The following is a 27,895-nucleotide window of genomic DNA, read 5'->3' on the forward strand; positions in this document are numbered from 1 at the left end:
TCCAGTCCCGCAGGTCACCTCCGTGGAAAAGGTTTTATTGTCACCTTCACAGATGAAGCCAAGGAAGGCCAGATCACTACCATGACCGCCACAAGGACCACTGGGTACTCTGTGGGGCTTCTGTTTCTAACTCTTGGGAATCTCAGGTGTGTCTCCTGCGGTAAGGGAGGCTGTGGTTGGCTGCACTGTCTGCTCAAGCTGAGCTATTGGAACAGACAGGAGGGTTTAGAAAGAGCGGAATGTGAGCCAGGCACACTGGAGACAGCCTGCCTGTCTCCCAGCCAGGACAGGCCTGCAGGCTTCTGAAACTAACCAGAGGTCACAGCTGTGTGGCTGAGGCATGGCCTCTGAAAGCCAGGGAGTGAGTGCCTGCCTTGGATGTCCTCTGCCTGGGACTCCTTTGCACACAGTCTGACCCAAGGCTCAGGGTTTTATGGTAAGAAATATATATATATATATAATATATATATTATATATATTATAAAAATATATATATATATATTTTTTTTGGTTTTTTCGAGACAGGGTTTCCCTGTAGTTTCTAGAGCCTGTCCTGGAACTAGCTCTTATAGACCAGGCTGGCCTCGACCTCAGAGATCCTCCTGCCTCTGCCTCCCGAGTGCTGGGATTAAAGGTGTGCGCCACCACCGCCCGGCTATATATATTCTTTTTTGAGACAGGGTTTCTCTGTGTATCTCTGGCTGTCCTGGAACTTGCTTTGTAGACTAGATTGGCCTCAAACTCACAGAAATCTGCCTGCCTCTGCATCCTGAGCTCTGGGATTAAAGGCGTGCGCCACCACCACCTGGTTTATTTTGTGGGTTTTTTTTTTGAGACGTTTCTCCTCTATGCCTTGGAACTTGTAGGAATCCTCCTGCCTCAGCTCTCCCTCCCTAAATGCTGGGATTACAGGTATGAACCATCACTCCCGGCTCTAGAGTTCGTCTAACTTCCTGGAGTTGGAAGAGGTGTGCTGTCTTGGGAACAGACAAGGGCTGGAGCAAGGTTATAGTGTCTGCCAAGGCAGGTGGGTAGGTTTTCTAGAGACAGGATCATGCTTCATTCAACAGATAGCATGACTCAGAGCAGGGAAGGACAGCCTGGGGTCACACAGCAAATCTGAGTCAGAGGCTAAAACTGCAATGTCCCCGAGACTGTGGGGAGGAGGACAGCTAAGAAAGCTGCTAAAAATGCCTACTATACATTCCCATTCCTTCCCAGCAAAATTCACAGCTGTCACTCTCTCATTAGAAGCCCCATTGCCTTGGTGAGCCCCTCCTTCAGATTTAAATTAATTCTTTACATTTATTTTGTGTATGTACACAATGGGAGAGGGCACGTGGGTGCCACTTTTAGCCCCTGGAAGTCAGAGGACAACTTGCAGAGGTTGGTTCTCTTCTTACACCGTGTGGTCTTTGGGATCATTATCATGCTTGGCGCTGGCGCAAGTGCCTTTATCCACTGAGCCATCTCGTTCCCATCTACCACTTTTCTTTCTCTTATTTGACGTCTCAAGCTCTCACTCTCCCCATCTGTATAATGATCTCCAGGTGTCGAGCTGTCAAGAAGACCGTGGGATTCTGTAGCTTGGAACAGGGGAAGGGAGCGGAGCTGGGAGCCTTGTTGGGTACAGCGCGCAGGAACGCACAACTTGCTGAGCAGAGTCTGTGCTGGGCGGGGAGGGGTGGGGCAGCATTCAGGGAGCGTGTCTGGGGCGTGGCCATGGGCTTAGCCTCTGTGGCCCCGCCCCCGGACGTCGCGGGGAGGGCGGGGAGGAGCGCGGCGGGCGCGCGCCGCCTGGTCCGGCGGAAAGTTTTCCTGGAGGAGTTTTGGCGGTGGCGGCGGTGACCGGAGCGGGCCATGGACGCGCTCAAGTCGGCGGGGCGCGCGCTGATCCGGAGCCCCAGTCTGGCCAAACAGAGCTGGGTGGGCGGCCGGCACCGCAGTGAGTGTGTGTGCCCCGGGTCGGGCCTCCGCGGAGCTCGGGGCCAAGGTGGACCGGGCGGCCTCGTCCCGACCCGAGCGGCCGGGCCCCGGGGATCATGTCCGGCTGTGTCTGGGGCGGGTCGGCGGGGAGCGGGCTGAACTCTGGGTCCCCAGGTATGGCGCGGTGAGGACGCCTAGAGCCTCTCCACCCGTTCCAGCCCAACCCACGGGGTCGCCTCTAGACGACCCGCAGGTCTCTGCTCCGAGGGGCGAGCTCAGACCGGGTGCCACCTCTCGCCCTCCCCTCTGGTCGCGTTCAGGTGGCGAGGCTGGCGTCCAAGCTATTTTCAAACCCTGTTTTCCCTCGTACCTTCCCTTGGGGGCTGCCCAAGTCCCTGGGTACCTAGGCAAAAGGCAGACTGACTAGCTGCCACTTCTCCCGGGTGTCTGGAAGAGCAGAGAGGAGCCTTCCCCAATCACCTCTCGGGTTACTCTCTGGGAGCCGTCACCTGGCACCCTCCCCTGAGGCCTGAGAAACCTAGCTCAGGTCCCTCCCTTTTGGGGAGTCGTTTATAGGGGATCACCCGAGCCTTTCCTTCCACATGTGAAGCCAAGGCGCCTGGACTCCGGCATAGTCTCACCTGCCACCCACCTGGGGCTCACTGGCAGTACCCCTCCCTTCGCTCCCAGCTTCTTGCCAGCACCTTGCCTTGCCGGGCTCCACCAGGGGAGCCCGAGTTCCCTGGTCCCTGGAGCGCCAGCGTGTCTGGGCCTAGGGAGCCCGCCCTGCCCCTCCTCTCTCCCACTGTGGTGTTCCAGCTGTGGGTTTCTTCTAGCCCTGACTGGCATTGGGAATGTGTGCTGGTGCCTGCTGGTGCGGGTGGGGTCAGAGGCCCCTGGGGTAGGGCATGTACCATCTTCCACACTTGCTGACTCCCAAAATAGCCCTTCAAAAATTCGTGGGATGTGACCAGGACTTTTGAACGTGACCTTCCCTTCCAGTGGATGAACCCTGTGGTTTTCTCCTGGGACGAGGGGAAGAAGGGTGGGTGGGGAGGAGTTCTGAAGAGGAGGGAGCCAGGAAGCAGAGATGAATCTGGAGGACCAGGGTGCGTTTTGGATGGTGAGATTTCCCTGCCATCTACACTCTAAGGCAGAGATCACTTACTTGGTCTTCATGATTTTGGTTTCCCAGCCTGCAAAGTGGGGATAAAATCCCCCTGGGGCTGGGGATGTGTGTGGTGTGTAGGTGCTTGCCTAGCTTTCAGGAAGTCTTTTGATCCTAAATTCTTGGTTCTATCATCAGCACTTCACAGATTGTTTGGTAGCGGCTCTAGTCTGTAATCCCAGCCTTAGGGAGGTGGAATCCTGGTGCCGGGAGAGGGGTGTGCACGGGGTGGGGGTTGGGGAGGATCAGAAGTACACTGTCCTGCTGTGCCAAAGAGTGAGTCCAGCCTGGTTAGTTAAACTGGTGCTAGTGTATTTTCCAGGTTGTAGCCCAGGCTGGCGTGGAATTTGTTGTGTAGACCAGGTGGGCTTTGTGCCTCTGCCTCTCCCCCAGTGCTGGGATTAAAGGTACACGTCACCATTCCTTGTCCTCCTGGCTAAACCTAGTTCTTAACCCGGTTTGGCCAGCACTGACTGAGATGGGAGTGGCAGCCTGTCTGGACCCTGGAGGAACTCTGAGCTCTCTCTTCTCCCCTCCCTGCACCTCTCAAAGCTCTGTACTTAGAATGAGCTCCTCAGAAGCCTGGCCTGTCTTTGGTTAAGTGTCAAATTCATAATCTTATTTTACCAAGAAAACTATTACTTGCCTGGGACTCTTGTGGGAGTGTCTGTGTTTTACTTACCTGGGGGTGGCTTTGATGACTGTGTGCTCCTGCTTTTGTCTCTGGTGTTTGACTTCTGTTAGCTCATTAGCTCCTGGGAGGTGTCAAAGCTTGCTTATCTTCTGACCCATTTTAGAGATAACGGACAGGGAAGTCCACCCGCGGCTCTAGGCACGGAGAGGCAGAGCTTCCTCAGTCCTGGGATTTTAGTCACGTGCTGGGTTTTCTGGCTGTTGGGGAGCTAGGGACCCCCACTCTAGGTTGGGCTGGCTGCCCCCAGGACCAGTGTGGACACAGGTTAGAGGGGACCTACATGAGAGTTTGGGACCTACTCAGCCAGTCCTTGGGTCTAGCTTTCATGATCAAAGGCCAGAGCCTGTTAGATGGGAAAAGGAATGTGCTCTCAAGCCTGAGGACCCACATTCAATCCCTGGGTCCCTGGGGGTGGGAGGAGAAAACTGATTGCCAAAGGTTGCCCTCTGACCTCCACATGTGTACTCTGGTACATAGGCTCCTCTCCCCCACATGCCTACTAAGTGTGGGGGGAAAAAAAGAAAAGAAAAAAAGCTCAGAGGGCAGAGCCACCGCCTGACCTGGAAAGAGGATTCCCTCCTTCTCAGGGCCACTTTCTCCTTCTCTCTGGGAACCATAAAGATCATATCTCAGGGCCTGACCCAGAATTAGGATCACTTCCCCCAGCTCAGTGGCTTCCTAAAGGTCCTGGGGTCACTTTGACCCTCAGATTCCTGTATGGGTAGTGCTAGCCTGTCAGAGAACCCAAAGCAAATGATAAAAAAAAAAAAAGTAAGGTGTCTGTTTCAGTAAAGGTAATTCATGACTCTCTGTGGGGGGTCTATTCATATTTCCATATAGGATCCTAAATACTGCTGGGCATAGTCCTTTAACCCACACCTTAACCCTAGCACTGGGGAGGCAGAGGCAAGTGGATCTCTAAGTTCCAGGACAGCCTAGTTTATAAGCCAGTTGCAGGACAGCCAGAGCCACATAATGGAGAGAACTTGTCTCAAAAAAAAAACTAAAAAAACAAAAAACAAAAAACAAACCAAAACAAGAAACCAGAATGTCAATACCCGTGGCAACAATAGGGCACAGTGAGTCCGAGTGTGTCCCCTGATGGTGTGTACTGTGATGGTCCTCACTTCTGATGGAGGAAGGGACAGAGGGAGAAGGCCGCAGATAGTCGGTGAGGCTTGCACCAAATGCTAGAAAAAAAAGATGAAACAGCAGAGGGGTAGCTTTTTCAGATAGGGTGGGGATTGTGTTATTCTAGCCATAGCCGCTGAGACATGGGTCCAAGTGCAGATTCTCTGGGAGGATTTCCCAGGAAGTATGGTGAGAATAGCTGAGAAGGGAAGGCCGCCCCCATAGTGGACAGTGGGACAGCCCTTGGGCCTTAATTCTGAGGTCCCTCAAGGTAGAATTAGCCCTATGCTGTTTTCTGGATGGCGATGGCTGGTGCAAGACCCACTGGATTCGTGACTGGAGGGTACTGCAGATGGAGATCACAGTCCTCCAGTTTGTGAGGCACCACAGGCGCTGGGTACCACTAACAGCCAGGCTGCAGGCAGAGTGGCAGGCGCTGGCGTCTGGTGTCAGAAAGTGGTGTGCATAGAGGGGATCAGAGTAGTCCTGGCAGCCACCTCTCTTCAGAAGCTGGCCTGGAAGATACGGATGAGTCCAGGGAGGGACAATTTGGGAAGGGGATTTGGCTAGTGGACCTGCAGGTCTGAGGGACATTGAACTGGAGGCTCCTTGCAGTCTGATTACTGAGGGAGGGGCAGGATGTTTGAGGAGACAGGTGAGGTCAGACACTCTCTTTGGGTGCCGTGGCATGTGTCAGTCACCCCTGCCTTGCATTGGAGGAGCTTGGTGGTTGCAGGATGGGGTGTGGGGCCCGAATCTCAGGGCTGTCACTTAGGATCCTTCTTTGTATTTCTTGACTGTGGCGCTGTGACATACTGATCTCATAAAACGTGGTAAGCTGCCACACGTGCATGAAAGCCCTTTGCGCTTGATGGGTGGAGGTGGCAGTGGCTGATTCTCACAGGGCTCTAGGTGTGGTTTCAGCAGGGTCACGTGTGAGCTCATCTGGCCTCAAAGAAACTGAGGCGCAGGAAGGTTGAGGACTGAATAGCCTTTCGCTGCCTTACTTTTTTCTTCTAGAGTAGGTAGGAGGGAGCTGACTGAGGTAGCCATCACTTCATTATTCACTTTTGAGAATGATCTCAGTGGTTTTAGTTTTTGAAATTGGCTTAGTCTTTGTTTTCTTTTAGTTTTATTTTGAGATGGGGTTTCTCTGTGAAACCCTGGCTGTCCTGGAACCTCCTCTATAGGCCAGGCTGGCCTCAACTCAGATACCTGCCTCTGCTTCCTGAATGCTGGATTAAAGGTGTGCACTGCCACAATGCCTGGTTCTTAGTCTGTTCACTTTCTGAAACTTTTGCCATGAAAGTCCCGAAAGACCCGCTGGATTTGTCAGAGGTTGTCATGTTCCCGCAGGGTAGAGTTTAGGCCCCTCCTAGGACGTCCTTCCCACTCCCAAGTTGCCCTCACCAGGCTTGGGAACCAGACTGGGTCCCTGGGCAGAGGCTTGTCTTCACTGTACCTGTGGGTTGGCTGCAGCTGTGGTGTTCAGACACCACCCAGCCTGGTCCCAGCTATGGGGGTCGGGCAGGACGCCCAAGTAGCCCTAACCCCTCTTGGGGCCCTTACCAGGAAGCAGCATGTGGTGGGAGCTGAAGCTAGCCTGGACTTGCGGTCCTGTCCCGAGCTAACTCCCATAGCAGGTCATCTGTAAAATCATAAAATGAAAATAGCGTAGTCATTACCCACCACAGGGCTGAAAATAACTCGGACTGGAGAAAGGCACAGGCCTGTATTTGCCCAGGGGCCTCTGGGAGCTCTGCTTGGGAAGGGGTGCGGCTCTGGCTCCTTGCTGTATGTGGTGTCTGGTGGTTGGAGACCACACTGGTCTGTCTGTTTGTCTCAACGCTCTTTCTTGGGGAAGTTGTGGGCGCCAGAGGCCTCGAAGAACCTCAGTAAAGAGCACGTCACGTGTCCAGAGGCTGGCCTGCAAGGATAGGCCGGCAGAGGCGATGGGAGAAGCGCTCAGGGCAGGGGCCCTTCCAGCACCACAACCTGAGGACAGGTCCTTTGAAGAGAGGCAGGCAGCTGCTGTGTGAAGAATCTGCAGAGCCCTGCTCAAGGCAACAGCCGTAGCCAGGATTGAGCAAGCCTGCAGATACCTGCCCCTGGACATGGCCCCCAGCCTGCACCTTTGCCCACCATATCTCATCATCTTACCCACAGCTCTGAACAGCCCTGTGAGCCTAGTGCAGTTGCTTTCTCTATTTTATCCTGATTTTGAGACAGCCTCGCTATGTAGCCCTAGCTGGCTTGGAACTCATGTAGACAGACTAGGCTGGCCTCAAACCCACAGAGATTCACCTATTGGGATTGGGGGCATGTGCCACCACAGCCACCCTTTATTTCTTAAGTATTTTTATTTTTTGATAGTGTGCATATGTGTGTATGAACATGAGTGCAGGTTCCCGCAGAGGCCAGCCTATGACGTCCCCCTTGGGCTGTGAGCTTTCTAACCAAACCCGCCCCGCAGTGTGCTCAACTGCTGAGTCATCTCTCAGCCCCTATTTCGTCTTTATTTATTTTTTTCTTTTCTTAGACAGTCTTGTGTACGCCAGGCTGGCCTCTAACTGGCTGTGTAGCCAAGGATAATCTCTAACTTCCGATCCTCCTGCCTCTACTTCCCAGTGCCAGCATTATGGGTGTGCCCCACTATACCTGGTGTATGGGGTCCTGGGGGTGGAAACCAGGGCATCGTGCGTGCAAAGCAAGCACCCCACCAACTAAACAACGCCCCAAACTCCTTCCCCCCATTTTAGAGATGAGGAAATAGAGCTCTCGCTCAGGGTCATTCAGAGTATCAAACTGAGGTCTCACTCTTAGCCACTGGGCTGGCCTGCCTCTGATTAGGTGCCCTGGGAGAGGGTGAATGTGTGGATCGCTGTGTAGCTCTAGCAGCGTAGACCAGGCTGGCCCCAAATTCACAGAGATTTGCCTGCCTCTGCTTCCTGAGTGTTGGGATTAAAGGTTTGTTTCTTATACAAGATCTCAAGGTGTGTTCTAGGCTAGCCTCTAATTTAGAATCCTCCTGCCTCTTCCTGGGATTGCAGGTGGGTACTGCCATGCCTTGATTGGAAAGAGCATTTGGGATATTGAGAGAGTAGATGTTGCCATGTGGCGGGAGCTTGTGTAGGGAGGTGTGTTGGGGGGTTGAGGGGCGCTGCTTTCAAACAGCCCAGCTGTCACTGTGGGCACCTCCTCTCTCTGACTCGCTGTGTCATCTTGAACAGGCCCTGCACCTCTCTGGGCTTCAGTTGGGTCATCTGTCAAGCTACAGGGTTGGGCAGAGGGTCTCTGAGGCTGGGTCTGGTAGCCAGTGTAGAAGCTGGCAGGCAGTACTGTAGAGAAGGGTCAGGCCAGGGAAGGAGGAACACAGAAAAATGTCAAGCATTTGGGGTCAAGGAGGAGAGAATGTTTTGACAGCAAAGAGAACACCAGTGACCTTGGCAAGCTTTGGCCCTTTGGAATGAAGTGAGCGGAAGTGGCTTTGGACCTGAGCCAGGGAAGGGCTGAACCAGAGGAAATGGGAGAGTGGGACCCAGAGATAGGGGAAGGATGTGTGCCTTAAGGCAGGGATGGATAATGGGAAGAGGTCACTCCTGATTGATTAGTTTTGCCTGCCTGAGGCCATAGTTGAGAAATAGGGGAGCACTGCTGTCTATTAGCAGTGTCTGCCAAGGACACAGGCATTGAGCATGGATGCACCTCAGGTTGGAGATGGTGGGCTGGGTATCCTGGGCTGTGAAGAAGCAGCATAGGTTATTAGGAAAGACCTAAGAACCTTTCCCTGACCTTTGACTAAACTGGAGGCAGTTTGCCTTGTGGCAGGTTGTGTGGTCCAGTGACCAGGAGCACAGGCTGGTGTCCTTCGCACTTTAGTTCCTCTGCTGTAGAAAGGGCCCGAAAGACCTTTAAGGCCGACATGGTGGCTCTGCTCATCCTTTCTTCCAGAGCAGGGAGTTGTTCTGGCGTCCTCATTGCCTGACCCAGGACTGGGGATACCATGGGGACTCTGCTTCCTTATGGCAGACCTAATGGATGGGACGTCCTGTTGGACTTTGATTGTCTTAGTTGGGGCTCAGCAGGCCCGCAGGGCAACGTGTCACACACAGCTGGGGCTGAGGGTATTTAGGACATCTTCACGCTCAAAAGATGAGGACCAGCTGTGTGTCAGGCTCTGGTGACGAGTCAGTCACCTGGGTCTGAGAGAAGGGGTCATACTTGCAGGTCCCTTCCTGTTCCCACCCACAGTGAGAGGCAGTGTCTTGCTCGACACAAATCCCGAGCCATGAGCCATGGAACGAAGTGATAGCATCCCTGGAACTCAAGGCTCTGGGACATGGCCCGAGAAAGTAACAAGGAGTCTAGAGGGGTCAGGGGCATGGGGTGACAGGAGAGGCCGTAACAGGGCTGTGCACGCATCCCCAGTGACCTCACTGTCTTGAGTAAGCTTGACCCCGTTTCCCACTATGTGATGGGTGCCCTCAGCCTCAGCTCTAAGGAGGAACTGGGGAATGGGCAAAACTTCCCTGGGGCCTGCACTCCCTTTACCTCAGCACTCTCTCCTTCACGGGGATAGGTGTGCCCCTTCCTAACTCTCCTCTGCCCTGGCTTTCACTCCACTCACCCTCCTCCTTGCTGACGTTAGTGATGGCCAAGACATCTTGGAGGACTCTTCCCATGTGTCATTGCTGCAGCCTTGTGGAGCCAGTGGTGTCATTTAACTCTAACCTTAGTCCCTTTCCTTGGGCCATTGTATCTTTGCAAGTATGGGTTGGGATGCACCAGCTGGTGGGTAACTCTGCCTGTATTTTACTGCGGTGGCTTTTGGCCCATACCTTCCGTTCTTGAGCCTCAGTTTCCTTAACTGTACTGTGTGTCTTCTATTGCTATGAAGAGACACCATGACAACAGCAACTCTTTCAAAGAAAACATTTAATTGGGGCTCACTTACAGTTCCAAGGTTCAGTCCATTATCATGGGGAGACATGCCGGTAGACGTGGTGCTGGAGAGGTAGCTCTTACATGTTGATTGCAGGCAGCAGGAAGTAGACTAAGTGTCACACTGAGTGAAAGAGACCTCAAAGCCCACCCCATAGTGACATTTCTTCTAACAAGGTCACACCTACTTCAGCAAGACCACACCTCTTAATAGTGCTACTCCCTTTGGGAACCATTTTCCTTCAAACCACCATAATGTGATAATCCTCATCTTAAAGAGTCATACTGACTCATTGAGGAGGAGAAACCATTTGCCCTCAGCGTTGCCATTGAGTTGGGGCTCATGAGATGGCATAGTCAAGTCTCGACTCTAGACTGTGACTTGGTTCAACTTCCTGGACTTTGGAGTGGCTGTCTGCAGTGTGTGTGATAGGTTGTAGGTGCTCCTAAGGGTGGACAGGGACAGTGTATGCAAAGCTGGCCAGGTTTTGGGTAGGCCGGGAGGTAATAGCTAAAGTAAGGATGGGGGTACCCCAGGGCCCTTTGTAGGTGTGCTGAGAAGGTGGGTGGCGTGAGCCAGGCCTGCTCAGCACACTGAGGGCTGTCTGTCCTGTGCTAGAGTTGCCAGAAAACTGGACGGACACTCGGGAGACACTGCTGGAGGGCATGGTTTTCAGCCTCAAGTACCTTGGCATGACACTGGTGGAGCGGCCCAAGGGCGAGGAGCTGTCTGCAGCTGCTGTCAAGAGGATCGTGGCCACAGTGAGTGTCCAGGCAGCAGGACAGGAGTCCGGGCCAGCTCCCCTGCCCCAGCTGCCCCTGTCTCCAGGTGGGGTCTGTATAACGTGTCTTGAGCCTGGCGCACATTGGGTCTCTGTGTCCAGCTCAGGCATTTTGTGAAGATTGCTGGGTCAGTTAGCATCCTCTGCAGGCCACCCTGGCCTTGACTGCTTCCAGCCTGGAGTCCCCACCTCAGGCTCCTGGTGACTCACTAGCTCCAAGGAGGGAAGGAAGTTGTTCCCCATTTACCGTGTTCTCACTGCTTGGCCCACCAAAGTGTCCTTCCCCTACCTCCCAGAGGATGTGAGCTCTTTAAGTCTATTCCCTAGGGTAGCTCAGGCCCTGGCATGTGGTGGAGTTGGGTCCCCAGGTCGAGGTGCTGGCCTGTTGTAATCTGTCTCAAATTCTTCCCAGCTATATGTCCTTGGGCTAGTCCCTTCCCCTGGGAGTCCCCATCTTCCTGGACAGGGGGTGTTGATTCCCTCATGTGAGGCCAGTGCTCACTGGGCAATGGGCTAGCAGACAGCAGTTGTCTGTTTGCACCTCAGGAGACTTGTCGTAGTGTGCTTAGCACTGACCAAAAATTAGGAAAGGGTTTGTTTGTCTTAAACTTGCTTCACAGCCGTCACTGAGAGAAGTCAGGGCGGAAACCCAGGCAGGGACTGAAGCAGAGAACTTGGAGGAATGAAATTTACTGGCTTGCTCCTCATGGCTTGCTCAGCCTGCTTTCTTATATCCAGGACCTTTTACACAGGGTAACACCACTTCCCAGGGGACAGGGCCCTCCACATCAGTCACCAGTCAAGGAAATTCCCCCACTAGACTTGTGAACAGGCCAGTCTGATGAGTCTCCCTCTTCCCAGAAGACAAAAACTAGCCAGCACAAGGGTGCTGTTTGAGCATCCATCCCCCCTGCTCCCGTGGCACCTGCCAGTTGTCTGAGCTGAGGGGCCTTGAAGCAGTGAGGTACAGGCCACCAGAGAGGCACCTCTGACCCCTGTGTGTCTCTAGGCCAAGGCCAGCGGGAAGAAACTGCAGAAGGTAACTCTCAAGGTGTCACCCCGGGGGATCATCCTGACGGACAGCCTCACTAGCCAGCTCATTGAGAACGTGTCCATTTACAGGTACGCTCAGCAGGGAGTAGCCATGTCTGCTCTGCTGCCCAGGGGTTGATTGGATTGTCCTGTCTGAATCTAGGCTCTATAGCTTTCTTTGTGGGCTCTGCGGAACCTCAATTTCCCTCATTGGTAAAGTGGGCTGGGGGAGGTCCTGCTTCTCTGTACTGTTAATGTAATACCAGCAGGTAACCCACGGCTCACAGGGAGGCCTGTGGGCACTGCTGTCCCCTAACCAGCTGAAGCCGGCTCAGAGGGCCTGTGCTTGGCCATGTGCCACGGAGTCAGGCTGGGGACGCACACCTGTGAAAGCTCCCTGTTCTGTCTGCCTTGAACAGTGCTCAGCCCCGAGCGTCTGACTCAGTGTCCCTGAGAGGCCTCATGCAGGATCTGGAACAGTAATGAAGATGCTCCCTCTCTGTCCTAGGGGGCTTCAAGGCTACCCCACCTCTTCTCAGCTGGTCAGGGGTGGGAGTACAAAATGGGAGAAGCAGCCCAAATTCATGTTATCCATGGGGAAACTTGAGGCCCAGAGAGAGAAAGTGGCCCAAGACTGTACCATAAGGTGGAGGCTGAGCTGGGATTAAGACACCGACTGGAGCTCTGTCTGCCCAGGTCCAGGGTGTGGCAGGCACAGGTGTGCTGGAGTGTTTCCAAAGGCCCACGCTGCCGCTTGTAAGCCACCATCCAGATTCTGCCTGCTGTCCCTTAGCCAGCACTTCTAAGTGCCTGCCAGCCCCTGCCCTCTGAGCACTTCCGGTCTGGAAAGGAAGGAAGGGAAGGACGCAGAGACAGTGTTTCCCAAGAAGACAGAGAAGGGGGTGTGTCGGGGAAGCCTGGGAAGACCTCCCGGTGGAGGTGGCTCCCTGCAGGATCTGGATCCTGCAGGAAGCCAGATGCCTAGGATAGAAAAAGCCCTTGGGAAAATGGCACCCCCATCTTCCCTCCAGGGGTTATCAGTGGTGTTATTGAAACAATGTTCTGAAAGTTGGGACTGCTTTGGTGAGGGGTGAGTCTGCTGAGCTGCACTCCTAGACAACAGTCCCTCTCCCAACTGTGAGTCTCAGGATAAACAGAGGTAGGGAGGGATTAGATAAGAGAACAGGTGAGAGGCCTGGGGAGCTGAGGTTGTGGGCAGAGATCTGAAAGGCCACTGTTCGCAGCAGAGGAAGCTGGTAGTCTCCTCTGTACCCACGGGGACTCCTGGGTTGATATCCACACACAGCCCCAGCCCCAGCTCCGCCCCTAGTCACAGTTCCAGGATGACTTGCTCTTGGTCCTGGTCCCTAGGGAGATGGTCCTGGATATGCTCTATTGTCTGGTTGGTGCGGGGCAGTGGTAGGCAGGGCAGTGTCTCGCTTCTCCTTCCAGCCAGTTGACACAGATGCCTCAGGGTTTTGGTTGTGGCTCTCTCAGCAGCATTGTGTCACAGACCCCTGGCTCAGAGGTTAAACAAGGAAGACTCTGTGGGGCCCTTGGTGCACTGACTGGTGTGCAGTTGGGTCCAGATGTTCCTCTTAGGGCTGTGGCTCAGTGTGGGGTGGAAAGAAGAGGAAGGGGCTTCCTTCCTTATTCCCATGTTCCCTGCCTGGCAAGGCCAGATCTGGAGAGGCTTACCCAGTGGAGATCAGGCAGCAGAGTCTGTGAGACCCAGCAGAGTCGCATCCGGATGTGACGAGGTGCCGTGCAGGCCGGTGACACTTCTCTCCTGCTTTTCAGGATCTCCTACTGCACCGCAGACAAGATGCATGACAAGGTGTTCGCGTACATCGCCCAGAGCCAGCACAGCGAGAGCCTGGAGTGCCATGCCTTCCTCTGCACCAAGCGGAAAGTGGTCAGTGGGGGGTGGGCGGCCCAGAGGGGACAGGCTCAGGGACTTAAAAACAGGAGGAAATCCCCCGGAATCCCAAGTGGGTGTGAGAGTCCAGAGGACACTGCGAGGGTTGGAGTCAGCCAGCCTGGCTGGACCGTAGCCTGGCTACGGGCAATGAGCAGCCCATGTCCCCTGGAAGTCCCTGGGCATATTCCTCTCAGGATTGTTATTGTTCGGGTTTGAGGCTGTGACCCTCTTGTCATTAGTACAGTCTGGGGTGCAGGCCTTGTAGGGATTAGCTTTTGGAGATGGGAAGCCAGAGGAACCTGGTACAAGGTAAAAGTGAGACTTCTCTAGATTGGGTTTTCTGGGGTCGGGCAGAGGCAAATGGCTCCTTTGCAACCCCCTCTGTGCCCATTTGGGAGTTGGGCTTCAAAGTGCTTTCTTGTTTAGTCTCCAGGGCAGCTGTGTAAGGTGGAAATGGTCTCTGTTGCCTTTTAATTACAATAAGACACACCCCAGAAGCCAGCAATCTTGCTCATAATGGCACAGCCAGCCAGGTGCAAAGTGAGGCTCAGAGCCCACAGTTCTCTCCTCTGCATACCCGAGAGGCTGAGCACTTCCTGTCCTGACCCCTGGCCACATCTGTTGGGGCAAAGTGATGGTGGCACCTTGGTGGTCTCCAGCGTGTGCTGGGAATGGGGAGGAGCTGGCGCTGTTCTGATTTGGTTGATGACACCTTGGTTTCTGGGGCCTTTGAGGGTTGAGTGTGAGGAGGCCCCTGGTGTCAGCCGGCTCAGCATCCGCGTCTGCAGACAGCTCAGAGCCTGATCCCTAGGCCCCTGGCTCTCAGACGCAAGGAGATGAGACCTTTTTCTTCTCCATCAAAGGACATATCAGGAACTCCATGGTCTCTGGGGCCGCAGGAATAAATGATACAAACGTAGTGACTCAAAACAGCACAGGTCATCCGGTCCTGGGAAGCGGCAGACTGGAACAGGCCAGGACTTACATCCTCAGCAGCCCGGGAAAGAGCTCTGTCTTTGCTTTCCTACCTCCTGAGTATTCACAGCCCACCTACAATCCTTTCTCATGAAGCATCCTTCGTTTTCAGAGGCGCCTGTGTGCCGTCTTCCCATATCGTGTCTGTCTTAGTCACTGTGAAGAGACACTGTGACCAAAGCAACCCTTATAAAAGGAAGCATTTAACTGGGGCCGGCTTACAGGTCTGAGGGTCAGTGCATTATGACAAGGAGCATGGCAGTGTGCAGGCAGACACTGGAGCAGCAGTTGAGAGCTACATCCTGATCCAAAAGCAGAGACAACAGCATTGGGCCTCAAAGCCCACCCCCAGTGACACACTTTCCCCAACAAGGCCACACCTCCAAAGTCTTCTAATCCTGCTCAAATAGTGCCAGTTCCTGGTATATATTCAAATATATGAGCCTACGAGGACCATTCTTACCCAAACCACCACAGTGTATTCTCACTCTGCTGCTTCTGTGCCTCTCCCTCTCGGGTTCCTGTGGTGATAATGTCTACTGGATAATCCAGATTTATCTCCCGTCTCAACCCCTTCCTTCCCCTAATCCTCCTGTGAGGCTGTGCTCAGGGCGTCCTGGAGAAGGGGAGCAGCTAGTGTGCTGTGTAACCATGGTGAACCCTGCCCTTCTCTGGTCTGCTTACTAATCAGCAGAATGAGGAGGTCACTTCATTGACCCCAGGGTCATTCCAAAGGCCCCATTTCCTTTGCATGCCTTATCTCCCTGCAGACTCTGTGTTACCCAGTCATCCCTCTGGGGTCCTTCAGGGCTCTGAGCAGTGGTGGCTTCTCCCGTGACAGCCTGGATCCCACAGATGGTGGGAGACTTTGGCATGACTGAGGCCACATTGACTTAACACTGCAAAGTTACTGTGTTCTCACTGTTTGCTTCTTCCTCCGCACTGACCACACCAGGCAGGACTGCTGGCCCTAAGTTATTACTGCAGTGTGGGCACTGGTGGGAGGGACATGATCATGTGAAGCAGCTCTCTCTGGGATGGGGTTCTGTGCAGAACAGGAGCAGGCCCAGCCATTCAGAAGGAGACCTGGGCCAGAGGACTCTACACAGCCTGCCCCAGGTCAGAGGGCATTGCTGAGAAAAGCAGAGGCTCTCTACCCCATGGCTGTGGCTAGCATAGCCTCATGGGCGGAGGGTAGGGCTCTTGCTGGACACCCAGCTGCTTGTTTCTCTGTGTGCCTGGCTGTGGTCTGTCTCCCACCTATTTCTAGCTTTTGTCACCCAGGGTTTCCAAGTTGCTCTGGGGTGGTATAGGTTCTTCCCAGGGCTTCAGGACCTTTGCTGGGCTCTAATGCCATAGCTCGGTGGGCCAACACTGAAGGCTGTCCTGAATTGGCCTGAGGTTCCCTGAATATCTGAGGGAGAAGCAGGGATGAGTTGGGGGCCTTGGCTCTGCTCCGCCTTCTGTCAGCTGTCTCCAGTTTGTGGGCAAGGCTCTGCAGCCTACAATTTGAGCCTGCATAAGTCTGTGGGGGAAGGGCTGACTCTGACATTGAGTCTAGGGTGGAGGTTAGGGAGATGCCTAGAGACTGGAGACGTAAAGGATGAGTAGGGTGGTGCACACGAGTGTGCCAGGCTTAGGGACTAGTGTGCAAAGCACACTTTGATATGATGTGCCGGGCCTGGAGACTCAGCATCAGGCACGGTCAGCCCACAGGACCATGGTGCAAGTGTGGCCCTCACTGAGTCTCAGCCTTTCCTTGTTGGCCAAGCAAGAAGCTTGGAGAAAGGGGTTCCTTCTGGGATCCCCCACAGTGCAGCCAAGGGCTCCCTTTTCTGGTCTCGTTTGAGCATGATCAGAAGATCGCTGCAAGGAAGTGGTTCACTACGCTCATGTGAGAGGCCTCAGCTCAGCAAACACAGCCTCTGTGATCAGACGTGGAGGAGGAGTCTGGGCTCCCCGTGTGGGCATAGGCCCGGACACCCCAGTTCTGTCTAGCAGAGGGGACAGGGCTATTTCCTCCACGTGGACCTTGGTGTTCTGGAGAAATCTTTGTGCAGAGGTTAATATGGGAGCCAGGTGAGCGCTGGCAGGGCTGATGGTGAGCACAAGACTTAGTTTGGGCTCTGTACCTGGCCCTGGGTGACCTACTGATATAGCCTGCTTAGGTGGAATGATTTAGGGACATGGACAGCTGGACCAAGAGGAAGCTTCTGGGTCATAAGACAGCCTCACAGCAGAAGTCCCAGGAGGACTGTGCAGCCTGGGGGATGGGGTCTTCTTCCCACTGAGTGTTCCTGTGACTCATCCTGCTGGGGGTCCCTAGGGAAGAAGGCCACCCCCAAGGCCTGCCCAACCCAGACCTGTGGCCACTTGCACTCATTGCTTCAGATCTCGGCTCAGGTTTCGTGTTTATTATGACTTGCTGTCCAGGACCCTAGGGCGCAGGAGCAGGAATTTGCACAGATGAACCAGATTTACGTAGACAGCATAAACCCCTGTCCTCAGGTTCCTGCAGGCAGACGTAATGGTGTTTCCATAGCCCTGCCGCATGGGTGACCAGCCCTTGCTCCAGAGTATGGTGGTCTGACTTGGCTGGTAATTAGCCCATATTTTTAGTTCATGGGCAATTCTCAGTGGTAACTGGGTCTATTAAACTTGATTCAGACGTGACAGCTTAAATTGTAAACAGCTGTGAAGACTTTCATACTTAATTACCATATTTAAGTTTCACCATAGAGCATCCTCACTTCCATCACAAATGTAAATGACGGAGACATTCAAATGAGATTTTTATACTTTGTGAAGTTTAATTGGCGCAGATCAGCCAGTTTGGAGATTTTGAAATTTTTTTTAAAGGACTTTTGAAGGCAGTGGCCTCAAATTTATTTCTCAGTTAAATCGAGTAGTCTGGTGGAGGCTACTTAAGCCTGAGCTTATTCTACAGTTGAGTGTGGTTCTCTTCTCTGGGACTTGCACGCCAAGCTCTGGGCTGATTATTCCAGGGCTGGGCTAGCAGGAGGTTGTAGCAGATCTGTGTGACAATCGGGACCCGTGACGCCATCGCTGCCTCCTGAGGGCGCTGTCTGAACTGTGGTATCATTCTTGCTTGTAAAGAAAGCATGTGAGCTAGGGCCTCTTCCATCAGCAGATTCCAGAGAGAGGTGAGCAGCGGGGCTGTAGAGCCCTGTGCTGGTGACAGGAGAGAGGTGACATGTGAAGTGGGAGCCAAGGCAGCTGCTCATAGGCCGGCCGCAGTGCTGGATGGCTTTTCTTCCTTACCGTCACTAACATCTTGATTCTGCCACCTCCTGCCTTGCTAGGATGTCAGTTATCAGCTGTTGGCACCCTCAATGCCCTGTAACCCCTGTGTGGCCTCCACCTCTCTGCCTGTAGCTCACTCAAGCACGGCTAGGTCCTTCCATTCCCTCAAGGACTGAGTGTAGGGAATCCTCGGCTAACCCAGGAGGGAGTTCCAGAAGTAGCTCTCACAGTTGGCTTAGATATACCCGAAGGGAAGGAAAAAGTAGAGGTGAACAGTCATTGAGGGTGGGACTGGACAGGAGGTGCTGCATTGGCCCCCATTGCCGTTCTAGCATGTGGCTTCATTATGCCCCAGGCTGCTTTGGGAAATGGAGGAGCTAGGACCCTCCTTCCCCCCAGGCCTTCCAGAGCCTGTCATGGGGTAGGAGCCCCCAACCCTCCAGTTCATACTTGCTTTTACTGCCTGAGGCTGCACCCATCCCCACCCTCATTTCCTGTTTTTCAGGCACAAGCCGTCACCCTCACTGTAGCCCAGGCCTTCAAAGTTGCCTTTGAGTTTTGGCAGGTGTCCAAGGAAGGTGAGTCTTCCCTTCTGAGCTTTGTGAGTGATGTGAACAGGGACAGGTAGAGGCCAGAAGTCAGACCCAACTGACCCCAGGCCCGTCCCCTGCTGGGCTTGTGATCTTTGAACAGGTTGTCTTACCTCCCTAAGCCTCAGTTTCCCCATCTGGACAAAGGCCATCTTCCCCCTTCTTGAAAGTGTTTGGGTTTCAGTGTCTAGAAGGTGTCTTTTCTCCTGGGGGAGCCCTCATACTGCCCCTGAGTGCCCTCATTCTTCCCAGGGGCTTATGGAGACAGTGTCCACAGGGCCCCAGCATGTTGTGCCTTGATCCCACAGAGAAAGAGAAGAGGGAGAAAGCCAACCAAGAAGGAGGAGACATCTCAGGGACCCGACGTGACAGCGCCCCCTCATTGAAAAGCTGTGAGTCTTGGCACTGAGCTTGTCTCCCATCCAGGGCTCCCTCCTGACCTATTGCTGCTTCCTTTTCTTCTGTTACATCAGCAATACCGATGCCTTGTAGGTAGCTAAGAGGGTACTGTTCAAATGCACACATTAACCCAGGTGTGTCCCTGCAGACACACATAAATGTGTGTGTGCACCTGTCTGCTTCGCAGCCTGTTAGACATCCCAGCCTACCTGGTGTGTGTGCCACCCCTGCCTGGCCATGTGGTGCACTTTTAAGCATTCAGCTTATGTTATGAACATGCAGGCTTCAGGGTCTCACCTGTGGACAACTGTCCTGTAGCTGGGGGTCGGGGAAGGTGTCAGAATGGGGCTCCATGTGATCAAGGTCCATCCTGCATCTGGACCAGGCCAGAGTCCCAGAGCTCCTTGGGAATGCTATAGTGCCAGAGTACCGGAATGTGAGTGTGGAAGAGGCTAGAGATGATGTTCATCCTCCTCCTGATGCCCCCAATAACCTCCCCATAGTGGTTGCCACGGGGAACCTGCTGGATTTGGAAGAGGTGGCTAAGGCCCCGTTATCCACGGTTACCACTAATACCAACAACATGGACGAGACAGCGCGGCCTCAAGTCTTGGGCAGCAACAGTGTCGTCTGGGTGAGTAGTTTGTGGCCTGCGTGGTTTTGGGATCTGGTGAGCGTTAGCCAGGTCTCTGAACAAGCCTGAAGTAGTTCCCAGACCCAGGCCCTGACTCCGTGACTTATGGGAAGGACCAGATGCAGCCCAACAGGCCCTGGGTGGAGTAGCTGAACAATGTCCTCTCTGAACACAAGGTTGTGTCCCCAGCAGGCCTGGTTCCCAGCACGGCCATCTCCTTACGATACTCAGTCTGAATCTGCGTGTCTGTACTGTTCCCTCTCTGTCAGCAAAGGCTCCCTTGTTCTGGGCATGGCAGGTTTGTGCCTGGCACCCCTCCTTCTCAGCTGTCTGAATTCGCAGCCAGGCTGCGGGCTCTCAGGACTCATGGCCAGTGCCTGACCTCTGTTGGGCCTTTTCACTCCCTCAGCGACGAGCTAACCTTCCACGCATCTCCCAGAGGAACCTGAATGGCCGTTAATTTCAATTTTCATTTGGAGTTGGTTGGCTTCAAACTGTTATTACAGAAATAGCACCAAGTATTCCAGTGCCTAGAGACACTTTATATCAGCGCATGAGAATGACCAGTGGGACCATGCTCCAGCGTCAGCAGAAGCCATCCTCTGCTTGTCATAGCTCATTCCTTTCTTTTTTGTGGGGGGAGGGGTGGTTTTTTGTTTTTTGTTTATTTGTTTATTTATTTTTGAGACAGGTTTCTCTGTGTTGCCCTAGCAGTCTTGGAACTCACTCTGTAGCCCAGGGCTGTCCTTGAACTCAGAGATCTACCTGCCCGTGTCTTTTTTTAATTTTAACTCCCTCAGGGAAGACACTGACCTTCTATGGCATCCTCCTGCCTCAGCCTCCCAAGCATCTCAGGCACCCCAAGCCTGTCCCCCACCAGGCCAGTTTATCTCTTCACATGATGGTACTCCTGACAGTTGTCAGCTCACCTCTGTCAGTTGGGAACAACTTGGGTATCCCTTGTACCTGTCCGTGCCATTTGTCATGTGTCCTAAAGGCCTTGGAGGGGTTTCACATAGCACTTAGCCCTTAAGGCTGAGAGGCCCTAGCATCAGTTATCCTGAAGTAGCACAGGACTGTGACTGGCGTTGGGCATGAAGGAGGTGCAGGCGAGGGTGTCCTTCCTTTGGGGCTGGAAAGCTGTGGCTATCATGTCCCTCAGTTTACAGAAGGCAAAGCTAAGTCTCAGAGGAGCTGTGACTTATCTGGGTCACTGAAGGTCCAGACATGCTTGTTCCTTTTCTTTGTTTTTTAGGGGTGGGGTGGGATTGGGGTTTCAGAGACAGGGTTTCTCTATGTAGCCCTGGCTGCCCTAGAACTTGCTCTGTAGACCAGGCTGGCCTTGAACTCAGATTCGCCTCCCAAGTGCTAGGATTGAAGATATATGGCACTACTGCCTAGCTGAGACACACCTTTTCTTGCCCTGCGCCCCAGCCTTGGGTCCGTGGGCATGACGCTTGCCTATGCTAGTTTCCCTAGGCACCCCCTCCCAACACACACACAGGTCCTGGGTCCCTGGAGCTCCCTTGGGGAACACGGACCGCTCAGAGTTCTTACTTCTTGCTTTGTTTCTAAGGAGCTGGATGATGGCCTGGATGAAGCATTTTCAAGGTAAGACTTTGAGGGCCTGTGCTGGGGATGTGGGCCTCGGGCGACCTGGCTTTGCCCTCAGGTCTCTGTCCTGACTAAGAACTCGAGTGCCCTAGCCGTCTACACAGCCATTCTCGCGTTCCTCCAGCCACAGGGAGCTTATTACGTAGGATGTCTCGTATGTGAGAATGCTTTTGGGGTTCAGTCAAAATGCAGGCTCAGCCTGTCATTTTGTAGCATGTCACGAAGGCAGCAGGCGAGGCCTGGACCACTGGGGTTCCTAGTACTGAGTCTAGACCCTCAGGCCTCCCTCCGCCCCTTTGGATATACAGCCCCTTCTGAGGCTTCCTGCTTAGGGTCAACACCATTGCCATCCCTCTCCCTACCAGCTCCTGCTGTAGCCAGGGACTGACCAGCAGGTGAGGCCCTTCCCAAGGAAACAGCCCTTTCCCCCACCTTCCCTGCTTCAGTGACCAATTCCACCCACATTTGAAAAACAGTCTCATCTGCTTTTCCAGAACGTTGAGTTGTGTGTGGTATGATCCCAGGCCGGCCCCATGTCTGCTGATCCTGCCCACGAGCACAGCAGCTTGTATCCATCAGCGCACAGCTGTGGCCCTGAGGACTCTGCATTTTTCTCAGTGCTGTCAGAGGCCTCCCTCAGGCGTTCACACATCCCAGAAACCCCTCCTGAGGTCAGGGATGCCCGGTACTGACCTCACCAGGTTCTTCTGGACATCAGACTTGTCTCCTTACATGGCTGTTGGGAAGCATGTCTAACCTGTGTTACGCCAGATGTCTTCTCAAGACTGAACACTTCCTGCCCACAACTGGCCTCAGCTAGAGTAGGGTATAATGGCCCACCTCAGTGCTCTGACCCTCTTGGGTACCCTGTTGTCAGGGGCACTAGCTCCCCTGCTGAGCTTTGAGTCTGGCTATTTTCCCACACACGTTCCTTCAGGCCTTCTGTCCCCATGTTTGCCAGGCTATCCCTGTTGCTTAACCCCTGCCAGCCTCCCACCTGTTGCTTGGCTCACACAGCTCTGCCTTCCAGGCTGGCACAGTCACGGACGAACCCTCAGGTCCTGGACACTGGACTGTCGGCACAGGACATTCACTACGCACAGTGCTTATCGCCCACCGACTGGGACAAGCCCGACAGCAGCGGCATTGACCAAGATGACCTCTTCAACTTCTGAGGGCCTAGGATTGGCAGGACGCAGCTGGCCTTGACATGTGATGGACCAGAAGCCACCTGCAGCAGGGCAGCCATCTCCAGGAGCCGCCAGCCGCTCTGCAGAGCTTGCAGAGGAGAGCTGCACAGTCAGGCAGGGAGAGAGGGCGGAAAGAGCCTGGAATACCCAGGTTGGCATCAGGCACTCGTGGTGTGTGCAGGCCAGGGCCTGGCCTCCTGGCCTATGACCAAAGCATTCCATGTTCCTTTTCTCGGGGGCACTCACTCCTCAGGTGGTGAGAGCCTTGTGCACTGGAGGGGACATGGCCTTCAGGGAAGCTGGAGTCCTGAGTTCAGCTTCTTCGGGGCTCTGACCGGCAACCCCTGACCAAAGACACAGAGCTCTGCACTTTAACTCTCACATGGTGGACATGGTTTGAGGTCCTCGATGGTGCTGTGGGAGAAGCGCTCGCCTCCTGTCTCCCTCCACAAGAGGGCACAGTGCCTGAGGTGGTCTGTATAGTGCTAGGACCTAGTGTACTGGCTGCCCAGACTCCCAGAGTCTCACGGCAACCTGAGGAACACCTCTGCGTGGCTCTCAGGGTGTCCCCAACAGGTGAAGCTGGGCCTGCTCTTCTGTTTTGTCTGTGTGTCCTATATGTGCCCCCATCTTCTGCCTCCTCATAACCATGGGATGATACCAAAGCCTAACACTAGGTTGTGGCAAAATATTTCTCATCCATTTTACAGATAAGGAAACTGAGGCAACTCATGTGGGGGGAGTTGGGGTTGAGAATAGAACCCAGGTCTGATACCAAAGCTTCTGTCTGTGCTGCCAGCTTCTCACAGCCCACGCCTCCTTTCTCTCTAGTTTTGTTGTCCTCCCAGGAACCAAAAAGCCCCAGCTATTTTCTGACCAAAATTTGTTTCATAACAAACCATCTGGTGCCTTTCCACTCAGCACTGGCGCGGGCCTCCTTGCCCTGCTAGCTGCCACGCTGCTGACTTCCGGGAGGATGTGTTTTGAAGTGTGTCGATTCCACGGGTTAAATGGAATCCTCCAGAAACATCTTGCTGTCCTTTCCTGACGCTGCATCCCCGGTGGTCGAGCAGTCCAGCGGTGAGCTGTCCTTAGTCTCACTGCTCCCATGGCTCTGGCATCCTGAACCTCAGCCAAGCCACAAGCATCTTTGCATGGCTAGGAGCCCCCAGTGACTGGGCTTGTGAGAACAGGAGAAACACACCAACCAGCATGACTTACTGAGTGGCTGAGTCAGACCCTTGCCTTGGGGAAGGGTCTTGGGGAACCCTCCCTAGAATCAGGGTAGCTCCCTTTCTCCAGCCAGCTCCAGGATCCTGAGCATGAGGGGCTGCGATGGTGTGGGTGGTGCTGTGGTCGTGACAGGCTGTGCACTGCTGCAGGCTGCCTCTGAGGAGGAAACAGTTAAATGTTCCCTTTAAAAAAGTATAAGCACCACTCAGGGTATTGCTGGTGACAAGGGGCAGTGTCATAGGTCCTGCCCTTTGGTGATATGAGAGGCAGTTGTCGAGAGCCTGGGGGAGGCCACAGCCCTAGCACACCAGAATGGAGGGTGATGGCAGGATCCCCGATGATGAGCCAGCGGGGCTCCTTTCTTTCCAGCTGTCACCATGTGACAGGGTGCTAATGAGTGATAGGGTCTATGTGTTGACACTGACGGTGTTTCTAGCCATGTGTCCTGGCCAGACTCTGAGCCCCTGAGACATTGAGTGTGTGAGGTGTGGGTGTGCCTGTGTGCACCCTTCCCAGGACAGTATCGTTCCCACAACTCCCATGACTCAGACTTGCAGACTTGTCTGTTACTCCTGTTCAGGTCCTGAGCTCAGTGCCTTGGATGAGCCTGGCTCATGTGGATTCAGCTTGTGTGGCTTTGTGTGATGGGGACAGAGGTGGAGGGTAGGGGTTCAGTGATTTTAGGAACCCAAAGTCCAGCTATGGCCCTGGGTTAGTTACCTGCTTCCTTGAGGTTTTCCTGTCTGTAAACAGGGCACAGCAATCTCCATGTCTGTGTCCCAGGATTTTGAGACTGTTGTCCACTATGACGTTATGGGTAGCTCATGGCTCCTTTAGCTCACAGTTATCTCTGAGCAAGAGGTCATTTGGATCGAATTTGTAAAGTCTCAGTGGACTCTCGGACAGAGTACTTCCTGTGTACCGGCTGTCATGACACAAGTCATGGAGAGCCCAGATGTCATTCAGTTCCTACTGCTGAGGACTCGAGTTTAGCTAGAAAGGTGGCCCTGTGCTGGGCACCTGGTGAGGCCACAGCCCCTTCTCATATCCCTGACCCTCATCCTGTCGTGTAGGGATTTCCCAAGAGCTGGCTATGATCCAGCTGCTCGACACTCCTGCCCAGTCTCAGTGACCATTCCAGTGAGGCTGCATTCCTCAAGTTCCACAGGCTTGCGTCTGGGGACTCCCCAGCCGCTGTTCCTTCCTGTAGCCTGTGGGGGTCTCAGGCATTTATGCAATAGTCCTATTTCGTGTCCAGAGGCAGCCTTCTGATGCCAGCCGACGAGCAGACTCCCTGCGAGGCCCAAGTAGATCAGAGCAGACTAAAGAATTCTTTCTTCTTTGCCCCATAATTTGAAAAGACACTCAACAAGCTCATCTTTCGGTTTAAATTTGGCCAATGCCTTTAGTCTCCGGATGTCTCAAATTATGGATTCCGAGCCCAGCTGCCTGCTCTTTCATGCATAACAGATAAAGTGAAAGAACAAAGCCACCTTTTAGATTTGACGTGACCTTCAGCTCCTCTGGGTAGACGTCGGGTTGGCTCTCCAGGAGAAGCCATCACAATTAAACCTCACGAGGGCTTTTCAGCTTCTGTGCCTGGGACACAGACTTGAGCCTGGCTTTGCTCCATCATCCCCTGTGCAGCGGTCAGGACCCTTGTGCCCAAACTCAGCATTATCAGTCTTCCTTGGCACAGTAGGAGGTGGGTAGGTGGTTTTAGAAGTAAAAGAAAAAAAAAAAAGGAAACTTTCGTTTATTCTTCGACAGTTTCATACATGTAAGCATTGGTCCTGTGCACCCTGCTCCATCCTCTGCACCCCCCCTCAAACTCCAGCATCTTCTTTTTCCTTTTTCCTCTTTAATGCTTTGTAACCCGAGTCCAGTTAGTCCTCCCTGGTGAAGTGCTTGCTGGCCTCGTTGGCTTGCTCTAGTGCAGGTAACCACAGCTGCAGAGAGCTCTGGAATGTGTTGTCCATGTCCTGTAAAGGATAGCATTTCATAGCTCTCCCCGCCCCCATAGTGCTTAGCGTCTGTGTGCTCCTTCCCCGCAGTGTCCCGATCCTTGGGAAAGGTGTGAGAAGGTCTGTGTCAACCCTTCTGTAAAATCCGCCCTGTTTAGGACTGAGCACCCACCAGGCCGTCTCAGCTTTGACCCGTTGAGTCTCTATTAACTCCTGGCCACTGCCGAGAAGCCACCTAGCCAGGGTTAAGGGCAGCCCTGACCTATAGGTATAAACATAGGTGGTATAGGACATGTTGCCATGTCCTTCAGCAAAATAACAGTAGTAGGTTCCCCCCTGGGCCTGTCTCTGCCATAACCATGGGCTTTTGGCTAGGTTTGTAGTACCAGCCTGAATTCCTTCCTGTAGAGCAGGTCTAAATCCCCAAGTGGTTGGTTATCCCCATAACCTCATGCCACTATTGTACCAGTGGACACACTGTGCATGGTTAGGCTGGTGTTGTGGCATGCAGGGTTGAGTGCTGAGTTTCCTTCTCTCGGTGACCTGCATGGCTCCTTCCTGCACTGAGAGCTTGCCGACAAGGAGGGAGCTTTTGGAAAGTTCAGTTTGGTTTCTGTGTTATACAGCCAAAGTATGACTTATGCAGTGGAATCTCTGGGGCCTCCCAGACCAGTAAACTGTAGGGAGGTATCCCATGTAGTCTCACTTAGATGGGGTACAGGAAAGATGCAAACTGATTTGAGGCTCACATTCAGGAAGAGGTTAAGTCAGGGAATTGAACCCCAGGCTATCTGAACCCAAAACTTATTCCGGCCACTCTGTAGGCCAGCAGCACCAACAGTGGGCATCATCATCTACCCTGGGAGTTGCTGCTGGGGCCTGACCCCATGGGCAGTATTGGCAGGTGCCAGCCACGTAGATCTATCGGCTGGCATCTCGACTCTTCCCAGCTGGCTGCCCCTCATGCAGCTGCTCTGGACATGCCCAGCTCAGGATACTGCAGAACCATGTGCCCATCACATAGGCCCCATCTTTTCCTGGGTGACATCGTCCACTCTGCCAGCTTGAGAGTAACTTATCACAGGAGGGACATTGAGTCCGAGAGGGCTGGAAGGAAGGAACCCTTGACAGTGTCCGTGGTTTGAGCCACTGTAGTGACTAAGTGGTGTCTGTCTATGTGAGGTGAAGGCACTGAGGCCCATAGAGATTCTACAGGCCTAACACTCAGATCCTCTGTTCACTGTACTGGAGTGGCCCCGTATCTGCAGGTCACTGGAACATTCAACATGGCCTTGCTTGCTGGGAGCTCCTGAGGCCAGCTCAGAAGAACAGCCTTGACCAAATGCCAGCACAGCATTGCTGGGGCAGCTTGGAGCTCCCAGCCAGGACAGGTGTGAGCTGGAACACAAGGTCATGCTGCTGGGCAACCATGTCTGCACATGTCTGCTGGTCACCAGTTTGGCCTTGTCTCTGGATGACGAGAGGCCTCTGCTCTTGATCCTTCATAGTCCAAGGGGCAGGGGCATGGTTCCCAGCAGTCCCAGGTTATGCAGGCTAGCCTGCACCAGTGTGACACTGGAGAACTGAGGGGTGTTGCAGGGAATGCCAGATGGGCTGCTGAGTGAGGGGGTGGTCCTGCTGGACTTCAGAAGGAAGGTTGGGGTACCTTCGATGGCTTGGTAGCTCTGATGTTCAGGCCCTGTCTGAGTCACTCCATGGCCAGGTGCCCAGGCACTACCTGACTCCTGTGGCTATGGCTGAACCATGGCAGAAGGGGGTAGACCCAGTCTAAGTTTCTGAGAGACTGGGCAGCCCCAGGTCAGTGGCAGCACGGTGGTTTGTTGGCCACCAAGGTTCTGGTCCCACAGACTCCCCAGCAGGCCTGGTTGAGGGTGCCCTGTGTCTTCATTGCTCTCAGCCAGCAGCCCTGCAACCCTCCCTAGGCCGCGTTGCTGAAACTGGGGTCTAATGTTATATCCTGACCAAAGATCTTGCTTTCCAAAGTGTTTTCAAATAAAGGTTCTAGAATCAAAGTGTGTGGTGTGTATGCAGACACAAGCGTGTCACAATGTGGTGCATGTGTGGGGGTCAGGGGACAACTTTGTAGAGTGGTCTCTCTGCCCTCCTTTGTGTAGGGCCCAGGGGTTGAAGCGATGCCATTGGGCAGGAGGCACTTTTATCTACTGAGCCACTTTGCTGTCCTTGCTAGACTCTCAGTGCCAGGGAGAACCACCGGCCTCTCTCTGCCTCCTGATGACTGGTAGAGGCATGTACCACTATGCCAACCACAGCTGTTATGTCTTCTGTGGCTGTAATAGGTGGCTCCTGGGAGGACTGAGTCTGACGGCTGAAGTAGGGAGGCCCAGACTTCCAGTCCCCCAGACTGTGATCCCCAAGTGCAAGGTCTTAAAACCAGAGACTGCCACCTTCCCCCCCT

The 27,895-nt window shown here is 53.8% G+C and overlaps 1 protein-coding gene across 1 annotated transcript; it reads left to right on the plus strand.

Moving 5' to 3' along the window:
• The first annotated feature begins 1,785 nt into the window (after window positions 1-1,785).
• On the plus strand, window positions 1,786-27,491 carry Ldlrap1 (low density lipoprotein receptor adaptor protein 1). Its single transcript, XM_038333102.1, has 9 exons — window positions 1,786-1,945; window positions 10,480-10,622; window positions 11,652-11,764; window positions 13,475-13,589; window positions 18,340-18,412; window positions 18,733-18,816; window positions 19,327-19,457; window positions 21,034-21,068; window positions 22,102-27,491. Exons 1-9 carry the CDS (start codon window positions 1,861-1,863, stop codon window positions 22,244-22,246), a joined length of 924 nt encoding a protein of 307 aa, XP_038189030.1. The 5' UTR covers window positions 1,786-1,860; the 3' UTR covers window positions 22,247-27,491.
• The last annotated feature ends 404 nt before the right edge of the window (window positions 27,492-27,895 follow it).

This window comes from Arvicola amphibius, chromosome 6, assembly GCF_903992535.2.
Source record: "Arvicola amphibius chromosome 6, mArvAmp1.2, whole genome shotgun sequence".
NCBI lineage: Eukaryota > Metazoa > Chordata > Mammalia > Rodentia > Cricetidae > Arvicola > Arvicola amphibius.

Bases quoted from the DNA above. Each gene is read 5' to 3' on its own strand.
- Ldlrap1 (XM_038333102.1), top strand. From the start codon at position 1,861: ATGGACGCGCTCAAGTCGGCGGGGCGCGCGCTGATCCGGAGCCCCAGT. The intron at 10,623-11,651 runs GTGAGTGTCCAG...GTGTGTCTCTAG, and splicing joins TCAAGAGGATCGTGGCCACA to GCCAAGGCCAGCGGGAAGAA. The intron at 19,458-21,033 runs GTGAGTAGTTTG...TTTGTTTCTAAG, and splicing joins GCAGCAACAGTGTCGTCTGG to GAGCTGGATGATGGCCTGGA.